The sequence below is a fragment of the Coregonus lavaretus genome, assembly GCF_964263955.1.
Source record: "Coregonus lavaretus genome assembly, chromosome: 9".
Taxonomy (NCBI): Eukaryota; Metazoa; Chordata; class Actinopteri; order Salmoniformes; family Salmonidae; genus Coregonus; species Coregonus lavaretus.
This window is the reverse complement of record NC_139996.1, coordinates 35,718,166-35,735,491: the sequence shown is the minus strand read 5'-3', so window position 1 is coordinate 35,735,491 and position 17,326 is coordinate 35,718,166. Positions and strand designations below refer to the sequence as shown.

Below are 17,326 nucleotides of genomic sequence, written 5' to 3'. Positions count from 1 at the left end.
GCAGTCTAAAAATTATTTTTTGTATTTTACCCCCCTTTTCTCCCCAATTTCGATCTTGTCTCATCACTGCAACTCCCCAACGGGCTCGGAAGGCGAAGGTAGAGTCATGCGTCCTCTGAAACATGACCCGCCAAACCGCGCTTCTAAACACCCGCCAGCTTAACCCGGAAGCCAGCCGCACCAATGTGTCGGAGGAAACACTGTTCAACTGACAGCCGAGGTCAGCCTGCAGGCGCCCGGCCCGCCACAAGGAGTCGCTAGAGTGCGATGAGCCAAGTAATGCCCACCCTGCCAAACCCGGAAGACACTGGGCCAATTGTGCGCCGCCCTACGGGACTCCCGATCACAGCCAGTTGTGATACAGCCCGGGATTGAACCCGGATTTGTAGTGACGCCTCTAGCACTGCGATGCAGTGCCTTAGACCACTGCGCCATTTGGAAGGCCCTACAAATTATTTTTAAGTATGTTCCGGCCCCTGACCATCCGCTGAAGAAAAGATATCGGCCCGTGGCTGAATAAATTATTGGTCCCATGTTTCATGAGCTGAAACAAAAGATCCCAGAACTGTTCCATATGCACAAAAAGCTTATTTCTCTCAAATTCTGTGCACAAATTTGTTTACTTCCCTGTTAGTGAGCATTGCTCCTTTGCCAAGATAATCCATCCAGCTGACAGGTGTGGCATATCAAGAAGCATCTTCATTACACAGGTGCATCTTGTTCTGGGGACGATAAAAGGCCACTAAAATGAGCAGTTCTGTCATAACGCCACAGATGTCTCAAGTTTTGATGGAGCGCACAATTGGCATGCTGACTGCAGTAATGTCCACCAGAGCTGTTGCTAGATAATTGAATGTCAATTTCTCTACCATAAGCCGCATCCAACGTCGTTTTAGAGAGTGGCAGTACGTCCAACCGGCGTCACAACTGCAGACCACGTGTAGTGTCGTGTGGGCTAGCGGTTTTCTGATGTCAACGTTGTGAACAGAGTGCCCCATGGTGCCAGTTGGGTTATGGTATGAGCAGGCATAAGCTACGGACAATGAACACAATTGCATTTTATCGATTGCAATTTGAATGCAGAGATACAGTGAACAGATCCTGAGGCCCCTTGTCATGCCATGTATCCGCCGCCATCACCTCATGTTACAGCATGATGATGCACGGCCCCATGTCGCAAGGATCTGTACACAATTCCTGGAAGCTGAAAATGTCTGTTCTTCTATGGCCTGCATACTCACCAGAAATGTCACCCATTGAGCATGTTTGGGATGCTCTGGATCAACGTGTACGACAGCGTGTTCCAGTTTCCGTCAATATACAGCAACTTTGCACAGCCATTGAAGAGTGGGGCAACATTCCACAGGCCACAATCACCAGCCTGATCAACTCTATGTGAAGGAGATGTGTCGTTCTGCATGAGGCAAATGGTGGTCACACCAGATACTGACTGGTTCTGATCCACGCCCCTACCTTTTGTTTAAGGTGTCTGTAACCAACAGATGCATATCTGTATTCCGTCATGTGAAATCCATAAATGTGGGCTTAATTACGTTATTTCAATTTACTGATTTCCTTATATGAACTGTAACTCAGTAAAATATTTGAAATTATTGCATGTTGCATTTATATTTTTGTTCAGTATAGCTGCTGATCCCTGCACTAGGAGGTTATTTAGACTGAAAAACTCTCAGCAACAACCTTGGAGGCCAGCTCAATCAGACCTAACACTTTCAATTTCTGACTCTTTACATTGCACACCAAGTCACACCTGACATCTCACTCAATCCACATGGCCAGCTCTATGACTGTGGTGATAATAACATCCATGCATGATGACCTTAGGTGAGACATGCTAAAGGCACGTCTTAACTGACAGGAGCTGACATGCAAAAACACAGAAGAGGCTTTGCCATACTTTTCTTAGGAACCTTTATTTAATGTTTATAAAAAAGACGTATAAAAGGAAACATTCTCCATACTTTCTATAAGATCATCTTGATTTACCATTAACAATAATAAACAAAAAAATCTAAGTGCCAACAACAGCAATTAAAAACTTGGAAAAAACTTGCTGTGAAGCGGAGTGAAAAATTCAAGGGTTCTGTAGTTCAACACATTGGCAGTTAAAACCAGAGAGCAGAGGATAAAAGCTGCCTCCTAGTCTTTACATTTAGGTAGAACCAAAGGGTAGAGGCTGACTTAGAATATAAAATCTGTCCTGGTCATGTCAACAGCCCAGGCAAACTTATCCCTCTGAGATTTGTTATAAATTTTGTCCAGGGGCACCTCCATGTTCTTACACCTATGGGGAGGGCAAAACCATGGATGAGAAATAATGCACAACATTAATAACTGGATAATAATGTATGTGTTGCAAATGCATCATTTAGGTGTCAGGTGTTGGACACACATACAGTGTCATATTTTAGACCTGTGTGTGTGCGCTCTCACCAGGCCACGCTGATGCGTGGATCCAGGTAGTTGAGTTTGGAGGTGCCCAGTGCGATCTGCTTGTTCTCCTCTCGGTCTGTGGCCTGAACCTCCATCTTCATAAGCTGCTCCTCACAACGCTGCACAGCCTTCTTCTTACGCTCCACCACCCTGGAAACACACAGGAGTTCAGTCAGGATATTGTCTGCCCTGTATGAGCAATAATATTCCCTGTCTGTCTGCTACCATTAAGGGCAACTCACGCCTGCAGCTTGCTGTCTGAGCTGTGAGCTTTGACCTCCTTCTTGGCCAGCTTCAGCTCACTCTTGGCCAGGGCCAACTGCTCCCTCCTGCCGTCAATCTGGAAGTGGTGTATGAAGAGAGGGCAGACTGAAGTAAACATTGAGCTAAACTAGGACATGACAACATCATATATCACCCCTCGACTTATCTCTGTATCAAGTATCTGTTGATCCCCCTTCACCTTGGACTGGAGGTTGGCCATAGACTGATCAAAGGTCTTTGGCGGGGCCCGCTGGTGGTTACACAGAATTGCAACCGCTCGGTTGGCCCGGTTGTAGGAGAGCAGCTTCTCTGCCGGGTTGTCTGTCACTGTGGAGCAGGGGAACAAAGGACTATGAATGGTGGTGGTAACGGGAGTTAATACCTTAGCTCACTGTAAATACATAAGCTCACTAGTCATTACAAGATCAAGTGGATGGCTTAATTCAGGCAATATATACAGAGCAGGAGGCAGGAAGCCCTCTTGTCCATGGTTGGTCTATCAAACATTTAATGTGCTGATGGGTGAGCTAATATTTGATTAACAGACCACCAGGGAGCACTCTATTTCCCTTCTGTACCTCTATAGCCCCTCCCCCTGGCCAATCTACTCTTCCCCCACCCAGATCATCCTCACTTGCACCTGCTTGCCTTTGAAAACATGCACATGTCTAATTTCATTACAGGTTGCTACCCACACTGTAAACAGATTTAATCTTAGTAGCAATCCAGTGTGACACCTCTATAAACAGAAACATCCACCATGAGAGGGGAGGGAGGGGGGTACTGGGCCCCAGCAAAACATAAGGATTAACAACGTAATAACCCAGCATGCTGAGAGGATCTCAGCCAACATACTGCACGCAGGGACACTAACACTGAGTGAACACAGAACATGCTGGAACTGAGATACACAACAGTATTCTATAGGAATGAATCACTGCTGAAATTAACAGGCATGGCATGAGACGCAGCTCCATAGCGGGTTCTTGCAGGAGTTCTAAACAGCAATTGCATTCACAGACGTCTGAACAGGTTGATGGACATGTTTGGTAAACAAATGCTATAAAACGAATGCACCTGTAAGGATGGCATTTAAATGTATATGTGGTGTTTGGGGGACGTACTGTTGGACAGCTGTCGGAGCTGCTCCTGCAGGGTGATGGAGGCGTTGTAAGTCCTGAATACCTTAGCAGTCAGGCCAGGCAGCAGGGATGACAGGTGCTTATTCAACAAGCCCGTCTGGATGGAGGAGACACACATACGCAAGAATCGAGGACTGGATCAAGACAGGTGTGAAAAAGTATGTCCAGAAACACTAGATGGCAGTACAGTCCTGAGGTTTGAACTCAGTCTTCCATAAAAAGGCCCAGTGCAGTCAAAAACATTTTCTGTGTTTAAATATACATTTCCTCACTATGAGGTTGGACTAATACTGTGAAATTGTGAACATGATAATGCCCTGTTCGTGTAAGAGCTGTATGAAAAGACCGCCTGAAATGTCAGCCTTTTGTGGAGTTTAATTAGTTAATAGACCAATAAGAAAGAGTTCCAAACCTCTCTGCCAATAACCGCTAGTTTTCCCCTCCCCAGAGAGACCACTCCCAGATACTCCTTGTCAAATTCTTGCTTGAAAGATTGCTCTTTGCTAAGAAGTTTATTTTTGACCATTTTAATTGAAAACTATCACATAAGGTACTTAATTGTTACCCAGAAATTCTTTGATATTGAATTTTAAACATCTGCATAGGAAGAAAATGAAAAATACTGTCTCTGTATTATCGCCATCATTTAGAATAAGGAGTAGATTAAAAAAGCCATCATATTACTTTCCTCTGAATTATTAAATAGTTAGATCTGCCTAAGACAAGAATTACATTTCCATTAACTGCACCACCACACAGTAAGGCTCTCCACGCCAATAACATGGTGGCAAGTAGCCTAGCGGTTAAGAGCGTTGGGCCAGTAACGGAAAGGTCACTGGATCGAATCCCAGAGCCATTGAAAAAAAGCGTTGAGCAAGGCACCTAACCCTAATTGCTCCTGTAAGTTGCTCTGGATAGGAGCTTCTGGTAAATGAAAAATATATAACAAAATAATGCTTTAGAGGTTAAGAGCAGGGGACTACAGCTGTAATGACACACACACCCCAACATAATTACATGGGCGTCACATGGGTGTGTGTATAGACAATTAATTAACTAAAGCAATCCCAGTGAGATTGCTTTAATTATTTGTAACTTTTATTTCGTATTATTTTATATTGTATTTTTTTTGGTATTCTTTCTTAAAACTGCATTGTTGGTTAAGGGCTTGTAAGTAAGCGTTTCACTGTAAGGTCTACACACACACGTTGTATTTGGCGCATGTGACAAATAAAATTTGATTTGATCCTAGAGCACTACAGTGTTGTGGAGTAAGGGTGATGCTGGTATAATGAAAATCTCATCTCGCAGACAGACCTGGGTCACTCAGGACACACCCATCCCTAACTCCCCCTCAGACAGGGAGGCTGCTGCGGGGGCAGAACGACCTTCATACCCCTCTACCCGTTCCTCAACCACTGGGGTAGCCCATTAAACCCAGGATGCCGTCACACACATCTGCATTCTTAATTAGTCCTTCAACTGTCCTCCTGCCCTTGCAGAGACTATAATGACACCGGCTGGGAATTTGGGGGTCAAATGTGGTGTCCTCACCTTCCCTCCTCCCTGTCATTACGGTGGTTAAGTGTTACACTAACAATAGGAGCTTCTCTCTTACCAAGGCTGATCTCACACTGCGTTAGTGTGTACAGACAGGTGTGATCTGCTATCTGTGAGCATCCAGGTGTGTAGTGATATTGACCCCTGACAGAAGTCTTGACAGAGGCAATGGATGGAGGTGAGCCAGTATCAGACCACATCCATCTGGCCTTCACCGATACCATGGCTCTGGACCGCAGAGATACCTCAGCCTGGCCTTGTGGTCAGCTACTGTCTGGTTTGTTGTGTTCTCCCTGAACCTGCTCTGACTGCCAGAGATAAAGGGTCAAGAATGCTGTGGAGAAGGTTTGGGCAGCAGGACAGGTACATCAAGGGTTTGAGAAGCTTCTGGTGGTGGAATGCTAAGATAAACTCCCTATTACACACTCCTAGTTCTCAGCCTGAATAAATTGACATTTTAGTAATTTAGCAGAAGCTCTTATCCAGTGACATGCAGTAGTGAGCGAAACAATTTTTCCCCATACCGGTCCCCCATGGGAATCGAACCCACAACCCTGGCGTTGCAAGCGACAAGCTCTACCAACAGCCACAGGGATGTAAAAGTTTGAACAGACCACTCACTCGGGTAGCCATGTTGAGTCAGACATGTACTGTACTACCAACTGCTGTTCCTTTATATAGGCTACTGACAGTCCCACAAACTCAGACCCTTTTACTGTCCTCAGCAGGTGGATAACCAGGTCTCAAGCCTGGCCCAGCTAAACGTGTTGGAGGGAAGGCAGTTATTAGAGCCTGTTCCAATTTCTTCTGTGGCTGGTGCTTACACCCTCACCTGGCCTTTTAAAAAGTGTCAATCAGCCCGGCTCGGAGCAGCGATTAACATTTCACCCTCCAAAACGTGCCCCTCCATTTCCTGATGTGCCATAGGTTACGAAGGAGACCCCCCCCCACCCCCCCACCCGCATCTTGGCTCTCAGGAGCAGATCACAACCATGTCATTTCACACCAATCATAGCAATAACCTTGGCCACCGGCAAGACCTGCTCCACTGCCTGGCGACAATGACTTCCTTCTGCCAAAGGAGAGGTGAAAGGACAGAGGATTTATGTATAATCCACCCACCCCATATCGGCCTCTTTGCCTTCCTGTTCTCCCTTTAAGGCACAGGAGAAGCAGGGAGTAGACAGAGGCTACAGGCAAACACACAGCAGGATGGAGAGGGTTCTCTGAGGCTAAATTCACACTTGTGGCTGTAATGGTCACTCACTGGGCTTTACTGTATCGTCAGGCTACAGCCGTCTACAGCACAGCAACACTGGCAACAAGCTGTGAGGGATGTTTGCTTGTTTACATGTTGAGATAAACAAGCCAGACTGGTTCTGTGTGACTCACGTTGAGGCGATCAAACAGGTCGTCTCCAGGCTCCTTGTTCTCCATGAAGAGCTTGAGGTTCTTGAACACCTGGATAAACAAAACAAGGACAAGACAAAGAGAGACCGGTTTTAAATCCCACCCTGTCTGTCCTAGACCTCCACACCTAGTCTACACACAGATCATGATAGGAGAGCCCATGGCTGTCTACCCTGCTCTTCCAGCTCACAGGGGAGAGAGGAAAAAAGATCCACTCAATTATATTTGACATTTCCAAGAAGTCCTGTTTTCCTCCTGCTCTAAATAAACCAGCTAAAATATGCAAGGAACTAATTAATGGTAGCAGATGTGTTGCTTTTCAAAACAGAACGATTTGAATGACAATTTATTCTTGAGCCAGAACTAAATTAATAGGGAAATAAGAGCCTGTGATGAACGGATGGATGCGTGAGGATTTCGAAATATTTATTCCAGATTCAGTGTCTGGAGTGGAGTAACAGCGACGACGGCTGATTGATTGATCAACCAATGTGTTGGTGTCATCAGGATGGACCTGAAAACATGGCAACAATCTGCACTCATCACAGGCTGTTTATGCATGAACAGATGTCTAAGACACAGCTATGTTTGGAGAACGCAGCAGTATGGTGGTTCAACATTCTAAATGCTGTTTAGATGATAAGCAAAGACACCGGACACAGAATGCAGACGCTGGCAAGTGAAGATTGGTAAACAGATAATGAATGATGTGATGATCTGGCTATCCAACACTTTACATTGCAATTCATCATGCTCTCCCATGGAGCTGGAATGAGAATTCCCTCCATCTAATCTGAAATTAACCAGATCTCATTTCCTTGGAATAAACATGCTAGAATTCTCAGAACACTCATTAAAATGTACCTGATGTGTTGCTTTTAAATACTCTCATTTGAATAATTACATATTCTGCCCAAAAAAACAACTGTCTGTCAGGTGCAACATTTCCTATTCCATCTTGGAGACAGCATGGCTGAATCATACTGGAGCTGAATCCTGACACTCGAGCTAATGTTGTTTAGCCTAATTTTCACACTGACAGACAGCTGCTTGGCAGAATTCAGAATGGAACCAGGCGAAAATTGAAAGATAAAATTCTCCATTCCTTGTTTTTGTGTCAGAATTACTTTGACTGATAGATTAAAAAAGTTACACAACTGTCCAGTGGAAATCTCACTTTTAAAAGCTAATTCTGTTAACTCATACACAAATAATGTTGACTTGTCCTATACTCATGTGGCCAAAGCATAAATTATAGAAAAATTTAATAACTTAAAAAAAAAAACACCTTAAACTTTTTTCAAACAGACCCTTTCCCAAAATGCTTGCCATTTCCTCATGTAACATGACGTCATGTTTTTTGTCCGAGATGTCTCATTGGCTGACCTGGCCAGTCAGCTGTTTACTTGACATTCATATTTTTATATGACCGGTATACACCCACACCATTCTGTTGTTGGGGTATGCCCACACCATTCAAACACAGAATAACTGCTTTTTAAAATACCTAATTACCATTTTTTGGACGGAAAACGACTTAACTAATATTGTAATTAAAGATGCAATCCGCAGTAGCGGAAAACGGGGCCACTGGCCGCCCCACCACCGTTGTTTTTGCTTCCAAGCTGACCGTCTCGCAGCATAAAAAAATAATTAATAAATAGCAGGACATAGTGCTCTTCTATCGCGCATGCATTTATGTCCGAGGGGAAATAAGTGTTTGTTGTTTGCAGTAACTTTGTTGTTGTAATATCACCAACAGATGTGGCTGTTTCACCATTAAGGATTACAGCTTTAATGATAGGTCATATTTTATAGAAATCTGGAAACACTGGACAGTTACTTTAATAAATCGGGCCTGATGGGAAAACCAATTAAAGTGTGAGTAGGCAATTGATAAATTCTCTTCAACACTTTATCAAGAACACATAAAGCAGTCATTTGGGTTTAAGTGTTGGCATATTCCAGATTTTTTTAAATGAAGAACAACCCTAAAAGTTAAACAAACTTTTGCATAATCCCTGTCAAATTGACCTGTCCATTTTTTATTTTAACTCGATTTTAGAAGTTAAGTTATCCCGGGGCGCTCTCCCAGGCCGCTCTCTGTGTCCTCCACCCCAGGGCACCTACTCTGAGTGCCTGGCCAAAAGTAATGCATTTAGGGTGCCATTTCAGACACATCCCTTGTAACAGTTAGTGGTACTGAGGCTGCTGGCTCCTTACCCTCTTGGTGACGTGGACCTTGTTGTAGTAGCGGATACAATCTTTACCCAGGAAGTCAAACTCCACCACACAGTCCTTGTCCTCCAGCTGGTCATGGAGGGTGATGTGCTCCACCCTCAGGGAGCAGCAGCCCACCGTGTCTGCCGTCTCGCCCTCCTCCTTCTCGTTACCCGCTCTCAGGGCCAGCTGGAGGAAACCACCAGACTTAGCATGCACAGGGGATATGGTCTGGCAGAATGGGGTGACTGACTAAAGGATTGGAGTATTTAGATTGTCTCTTGGCTGTGGTTTAATACCCATCAACCTGTGTATGGCAGAGGAGGGTCCCAGAGAGACAGACCTTATCTATGAAGTAGAGGGCCACAGCTCTCTGGCGGGTCCCCAACTGTTTGGACTTGAGGTCCTGCTGGTACTGCTGGCGTATCCCATTCACACAGCTCTTCAACCGGCGGGCGACCTCATACTTCTCCCAGTCCTTCTCACCCTGGGGAACCACAACACTGAGCCTTAGGAACTCTATGGTCAATACATAATCTTTACATGGTCTCTCCACGTGTTTTACTACATGGTAAGGTGCAGCCTCCAGGCAGTGCCTTCTCATTCTAGTCAGAAGCCTTGCACTTGCTACAACCAAGGGCCAACACTCAATCATAGCCCTTTCAGTATTTCATGAGATTGTGGTTAAAACAATGTATTCACAGTCATGTGTCTAGTAATCAAATTCTTCCACATGCGTTTAACCTGTTAAATGTCTAGTGGAGAGAGGCAGTCAGAGAGGGTGACATTGTGTTAGCGTAGTAGTGTAGCCTGTGGCTGTTTAATTAGCTAGCCCCACCTCGTTGTTGCCACCACCACATCGTCATGGCAACAACTTGTGGAGTAACTTAACCTTCAAAATAAAGAGAGAGAATCAGACCCTAGTACTGGTTTATTTCCCCCCTTTATTGGCAGAATGCGCCAACACCCATGTCATGAAATGGAATCCTTCAATAATGCAGTAAAGTAGAGGAACATTTTTTTAGGAGTTGTATGGGTAGGATAGTGATGGAGGAGAGTGGACTGTTTATTCTAAGCCTCTGTGTAACCTTGTTAATCTCTGAAAGACTCCAGGGAGATGGAGCAGAGCAGGCAATCGCCATATTGGGGATTCTCAAGGCACACTTCTCTCACTAAGCAGTGGTGGGGAGATGGCAAAATGAATCACAGGCACACCACACATTCCCACAAAACACCTCTGATCCATGCACACCACACAACAAAGCTGACAAATTGCAATGAATCACGACTCATGTTCCTCTCAAGCAACACAAAAGAAAATGGCTTCTAAACTCGCAGATAGACGTGCTCCCCACAGACCTCTCCTTAAAAATCAAAACAATTGTTCACAATTTCCCAGTGTGACTTCTAGGCCTATTCAACAGCACAAATCAAACCCTCAACTTAAACTTACAAGATTTCATCTATTCAATATGCCTTGGTAAAATACAATACAACACACTCCGAACTATGACAAAAAAACTAAACATTTCAACAGCTGCGGAACCTAATCATAATGGCCATGCAGTGTACAAACAGAATCTATGTAAATAATTGAAGCAATTTCGAGATGAAATTGAGAGTCTTTTTCCTGACTGTATGAAGCCAGTAAATGCACTCTACGGCAATCTGTGCATGTTTGAATGAATGGAAAGTCATGGCCATCAACTATATATCTTATAAACATTGTTTAGGACAATGGGAGAGACTAACAACTAGCCTTGGGTTACCCATAAAAATGCCACAAGGCTACCACTATTTGTGGCATTGGAGATATTGTAGGCAAACAAATGACTTGTGCTTTCTGAAAAGTAGAGGTTCCGTTAAACTAAATTGATGGAAATCGGTTAGATTCTTACAACTGCGCACACAAACAAAGGTAGCCTATCCTCCATTCTTACTAGTCAACAATTAACATTCTGCTCGTAAGTTAAGGAATTTAGTAGCTCCGAAGACATACAAAACACATACACCTCTCGTTCGCAGACTTCTACAGTGCCTTCTGAAAGTATTCACATCCACATTTTGTGGTGTTACAGCCTGAATTTAAAATTGGCCTACACACAATAGCCCATATTGTCAAAGTGGAATTATATTTTTAGACATTTTTACAAATTGATATAAAATGAAAAGCTGAAATGTCGAGTCAAGTATTCAACCCCTTTGTTATGGCAAGCCTAAATAAGCTCAGGAGTAAAAATCTGATTAACAAGTCACATACGTTGCATGGACTCACTGTGTGCTACAATAGTGTTTAACATGATTTTTGTATGACTACCTCATCTCTGTACCCCACACATACAATCTGTAAGGTCCCTCAGTCGAGCAGTGAATTTCAAACACAGATTCAACCCCAAATACCAGGGAGGTTTTCCAATGCCTCGCAAAGAAAGGCACCCATTGATAAAAAAAGCTGGCATTGAATATCCCTTTGAGCATGGTGAAGTTATTAATTTCACTTTGAGTGGTGTATCAACACATGCAGTCATTACAAAAGATACAGGCGTCCTTCCTAACTCAGTTGCCGGAGGCGAAGGAAACCTCAGGGATTTCACCATGAGGCCAATGGGTGACTTTAAAACAGTTTAATGGCCTGTACAGAATAAAAATATTCCAAAACATTAGGGTTGGATGGTATCCAGATTTTCATACCATTTCTGTACCATACCAGGGTATACGGTATTACCGGAAGTGCACACAGGGTGCGCTATTTAAAAAAAAGTATAAATAACAAATTTAATTTTACTTATCAAAAAGAATTTAGGCAACAGGGATGTTGATCCAGGATGGGATTGAATGTCTAGACTGGGTACCAGTCTTTTTAGCTAACATTCCACTCCATGTCTTTGCCGAAAGGCCATATCTTTGCCAAACTCAATATGCAGCTGGATTTACGGCGCAGTTGCTCATTGGTTGTTGGAAATAACATTAATATTGTCCATGACAACATGTGAAGCCTCAAATAGAATTACAATTATACCAAAGTCTAAAACAAACATTTAGCTGTTAGCTAAGCTAGTTGTATTTTGAGGCTTAAAATCAAAGCAAAGATGTTTTGTGATATTTAGTTTCAGAATTTAGACCTGAGCTAGCAACTTCTGACAGACTGGTTTCGTCTGGACAAACAAACGGTTGCGCAAGTCAGTGTGCCAGAGCGCAGAATATCTGATGAATTTACGAACGCACAACAACCGTTGAATATGATCGTTGTCAGTAAACCTAATTAAATTGTTGCCAGCAGCACAGTCACCAACGCTCTAGATAACATGAAAACAGCCTAACCAGCTCTGCTAGGGCAAGAAAGAATGAGGTGTTCTCTCATTTGTGTTGAAGTAGCTAGCATGCTAGCCAACTTTAGCCAGTTAGCTTGGGTGCTTGACTGCCGTTGTGAGGTCAGAACGCTCTATGCAACCCTACTCCTCGGCCAGAGCGTCCAGTGTGCGCTCTGAACGCTCCGAGAGCGAAACGCTCCGAATTTACAAACGGATAATCTGACAATGCTCTGAATTTACAAACGCGAGAGCGCACTCCTGAGTGAATTTACGAACGCACCCTAAGTGATAATACCCTAAGTGATATATTGGCATGGGTGGCAAACTGCCAATAAATGCTCCAAACACCGGCTTGGAGGGCATTATCTACATATTCAAAAAATGATTGACATAGTCATAAAAAAAAACAGTAATTTATTAATTCATACTATTTCATCCACAAATCTAATGTTCCTACCAAAGCCGTCTGGTCGTTCGTTCTATCGGTTCGGTTGCCAGAGACAGGCCCCAGTCATTAAATATTTTTGTATCTACTTTAGTATCCAGTCGTTTGTTCTAAATGTTCCATTGCCATACTGGCTGGCAACGTTCTTATCCATTGCTTGCTAGCTAGCCAAGTACGGCTAACTTCCAGTCACGTCAAACAATGCAACCAGAATAACAGCAAAGTATAGTGAACAAAAATAGAAATGCAACAATTTTACTGAGTTAGTTTAAGGAAATCAGGCAATTTAAATAAATTCATTAAAAATAGGGGCATGGATCGTAAAACCAGTCAGTATCTGGTGTGACCACCATTTACCTCACGGAGCGCCACACATCTCCTTCGCATTGAGTTGATCAGGCTGTTGTCCCACTCAATGGCTGTGTGAAGTTGCTGGATATTGGCGGGAATTGGAACACGTCAATCCAGAGCATCCCAAACATGCTCAATGGGTGACACGTCTGGTGAGTATGCAGGCCATGGAAGAACTGGGACATTAAGTTTCCAGGAATTGTGTACAGATCCTTGCGATAGGGGGCAGTGCATTATCATGCTGAAACATGAGGTGATGGAGGAGGATGAATGGCACTACAATGGGCCTCAGGATCGTCACGTATCTGTGCATTCAAATTGCCATCGATAAAATGCAAACATGTTTGTTGTCCGTAGCTTATGCCTGCCCATACCACAACCCCACCATGGGGCACTCTGTTCAAAACGTTGACATCAGCAAACCGGTAGCCCACACGACGCCATACACGTAGTCTGCGGTTGAGGCCGGTTGGACGTACTGACAAATTCTCTAAAACAACGTTGGAGGTGGCTTATGGTAGAACCTTCAATTCTCTGGCAACAGCTCTAGTGGACAATACTGCAGTCAGCATGCCAATTGCACGTTACATCAAAACTTAAGACGTCTGTGGCATTGTGTTGACAAAATTGCCCATTTTAGAGTGGCCTTTTATTGTCCCCAGGTGCACCTGTGTAATGATCATGATGTTTAAAATTGGCTTCTTGATATGCCACAATTGTCAGGTGGATGGATTATCTTGGCAAATGAGAAATGCTCACTAACTGGGATGCAAACAAATTTGTGCACAAACTTTGAGATAAGGTTTTTGTGTGCATGATTTTCTGGTGGGATTTTAAGTTTCTGCTCATGAAACATAGGACCAACATTTTATATGTTGTGTTTATATTTTTGTTCAGTATAGCTGCATTTGTTTAAGATGTTCTCTAGTGACATTTATTTGGATAGATCCATAACAATGAGCTAATGATGTATGATTTTGCCTGGCACAGAGAATGTGCTCTCTCGTCAGGACACTGTTGTTCAGAGAAGCTAGCCAACAACACAGCTAACACAATCACTTCAAAACTGTAGCTGGAAAGACAGCAAACTAGTTCAATTTCCATTAGTTTCACCTGTTTTATATTGACATTTCTGACTTCGACTGGCTGAGAAAAGCTGCTTGCATGTCTCATCCCGACGCGTTCATTACTATGGGAGAACTGGATATCGAATTACAATATTGAAACAATGTTGCAAATGTCAGAAACAGACAGTAAGAATTATACAAATCTCTGCTGTTGAAAACCAAACGCTAGTCTAAAAGAAATAGAAGACAATGTTTAGATGCTTTTTATATAGTGGAGATCAAGTTTACAGAGTGCATTCGGAAAGCTCAGAGACAGGATGGTGTCGAGGCACAGTTCTGGGGAAGGGTACCCAAAAATTTCTGCAGCATTTAAGGTCCCCAAGAACAGTGGCCTCCATTCTTAAATGGAAGAAGTTTGGAACCACCAAGACTCTTCCTAGAGCTGGCCGCCCGGCCAAAACTGACCAATCGGGGGAAGAGAGCCTTGGTCAGGGAGGTGACCAAGAACCCGATGGTCACTGACAGAGCTCTAGAGTTCCAACAGGACAACAGTCTTTGCAGCACTTTGCAGAAACAAGATTCTCTGGTCTGATGAAACCAAGATTGAACTCCTAGGCCTGAACATCAAGCGTCACGTCTGGAGGAAACCTGGCACCATCCCTATGGTGAAGCATGGTGGGGGCAGCATCATGCTGTGGGGATGTTCTTCAGCAGCAGGGACTAGGATGCTAGTCAGGATCAAGGCAAAGATGAACGGAGCAAAGTACAGAGAGATCCTTGATGAAATCATGTTCCAGAGCGCACAGGACCTCAGACTGGGGCGAAGGTTCACCTTCCAACAGGACAACGAACCTAAGCACACAGCCAAGACAACGCAGGAGTGGCTTTGGGACAAGTCTCAATGTCAGAGTGGCCCAGCCAGAGCCCAGACTTGAACCCGATCGAACATCTCTGGAGAAACCTGAAAATAGCTGTGCAGCAACGCTCTCCATACAACCTGACAGAGCTTCAGGAGGATCTGCAGAGAAGAATGGGAGAAACTCCCCAAATACAGGTGCGCCAAGCTTGAAGCATCATACCCAAGAAGACTCAGCTGTAATCGCTGCTTCAACAAAATACTGAGTAAAGGGACTGAATACTTATGTAAATGCCATATTAAAATTATACATTTGAAAAAAAAAATGCATATCATTATGGGGTATTTTTTGTAGAATGTTGAGGGAAAAAAACAATTTAAATCAATTTTAGAATAAGGCTGTAACGTAACAAGATGCTTGTAATCATTAAGGACTGGGGAGTTTTTGAGGATAAATAAGAAACGGAATGGCGCTAAGCACTGCCAAAATCCTAGAGGAAAACCTGGTTCAGTCTGCTTTCCAGATTAATTCACCTTTCAGGACAATAACCTAAAACACAAGGACAAATCTACACTGGAGTTTCTTACCAAGAAGACAGTGAATGTTCCTGAGTGGCCAAGTTACAGTTTTGACTTAAATCTATGTCAAGACTTGAAAATGGTTGTCTAGCAATGATCAACAACCAATCTGACAGAGCTTGAAAATAATAAAATGGGCAGATGTTTCACAATCCAGGTGTGGAACGCTCTTTGAGACTTCCCCAAAAAGATTGACAACTAATAGCTGCCAAAGGTGACACAGGGGTATGAACACTTATGTAAATGAGATATTTCAGCATTTCATTTAATACATTTGCAAACATTTCTAAAAACATGTTTTCACTGCCATTATGGGGTATTGTGTGTAGATGGGTGAGAAAAACAAAGTTAAGCAATTTTGAATTCAGGCTGTAACACAAAAAGTCAAGGGGTATGAATACTTTAAGGCACTGTATATGGGAATGGTTATTTAGGACAACAATTGTCTGCAGTCACTGCACCACGCAGAGTGCATATGTTTGTGTGGTTTGACCCCATGTTCCTCAAATTCAAATCTGGACGTTGAAGCCAGTTGCACTGTTTTTTTTTGCACCGTTTCCCTCCCCTCCACATTCTTCACCTTTCATCAGGGACTGATTTAGACCTGGGACACCAGGTGGGCGCAATTAATTATCAGGTAGAAAATAAAATCAGAAGGCTCCGGAGCTCGTAGGGTAATATTTGAAAACCTGTGCTCTATGTCATGCCTCATACCTTGAGTTTGGAGCTGGGGTTGAGCATGACATACTTGCAGGAGCCCTGAACATTCTCAGTCCAGCTGGCCAGCCAGGTCACCGTGTTGTCATGGCGAACCTCCTTCCAGTGGTGACCAGCAGGGGGTTCTGGGATACAAGACTTTCTAAGGGAGGGGGGTAAAGAGATCAAGGGTCTGATACTGTAGGCATGAGACGGCGTCACAGGGTTTCCACTAGATAACACATCCACAAAGTCAGAAGTCTATATCATAGTTAAAAATTCATGAAAACAAGAATTAGCTTGTTGGTCTTCATTTAAGGTTAGACATACGGGACATTTCAATTTCTGTATGGACCTCGCTTTGTGCACTGGGGCATTGTCATGCTGAAACAGGAAAGGGCCTTCCCCAAACTGTTACCACAAAGGTGGAAGCACAGAATCGTCTAGAATGTCATTGAATGCTGTAGCGTTAAGATTTCCCTTCACTGGAACTAAGGGGCCTAGCCTGAACCATGAAAAACACCCAGACCAGCATTCCTCCTCCACCAAACTTTACAGTTGGCACTATGCATTCAGGCAGATAGCGTTCTCCTGGCATCCGCCAAACCCAGATTCATCCGTTGGACTGCCAGATGATTAAATCACTCCAGAGAACGTGTTTCCACCACTCCAGCCGACGCTTGGCATTGCGCATGGTGATCTTAGGCTTGTGTGCGGCTGCTCGGCCATGGAAACCCATTTAATTTAGTTCCCGACGAACAGTTATTGTGCCGATGTTGCTTCCAGAGGCAGTTTGGAATTCGGAGGAACCAAGGACAGACGATTTTTACGCCATGCGCGGTTCAGCACTCGGCGGTCCCGTTCTGTGAGCTTGGGTGGCCTACTACTTCGCGGCTGAGCCGTTGTTGCGCCGAGACGTTTCCACTTCACAATAACAGTACTTACAGTTGACCGGGGCAGCTCTAGCAGGG

The 17,326-nt window shown here is 43.9% G+C and overlaps 1 protein-coding gene across 1 annotated transcript in view; it reads right to left on the bottom strand.

The window, feature by feature from the left end:
* Positions 1-2,115: 2,115 nt before the first annotated feature.
* LOC311135252 (DNA topoisomerase I, mitochondrial) overlaps positions 2,116-17,326 on the bottom strand; it is a 33,776-nt gene continuing 18,565 nt past the window's right edge. The window contains exons 12-20 of the mRNA XM_084169194.1: positions 16,374-16,518; positions 9,394-9,537; positions 9,054-9,239; positions 6,813-6,881; positions 3,843-3,957; positions 2,918-3,045; positions 2,697-2,794; positions 2,455-2,604; positions 2,116-2,305 (exon numbers count right to left, since the gene is read on the bottom strand). Of these exons, the coding sequence (XP_084025320.1) occupies positions 2,203-2,305; positions 2,455-2,604; positions 2,697-2,794; positions 2,918-3,045; positions 3,843-3,957; positions 6,813-6,881; positions 9,054-9,239; positions 9,394-9,537; positions 16,374-16,518 (1,138 nt within the window). The 3' untranslated portion in view covers positions 2,116-2,202. The remainder of the gene's footprint in view (positions 2,306-2,454; positions 2,605-2,696; positions 2,795-2,917; positions 3,046-3,842; positions 3,958-6,812; positions 6,882-9,053; positions 9,240-9,393; positions 9,538-16,373; positions 16,519-17,326) is intronic.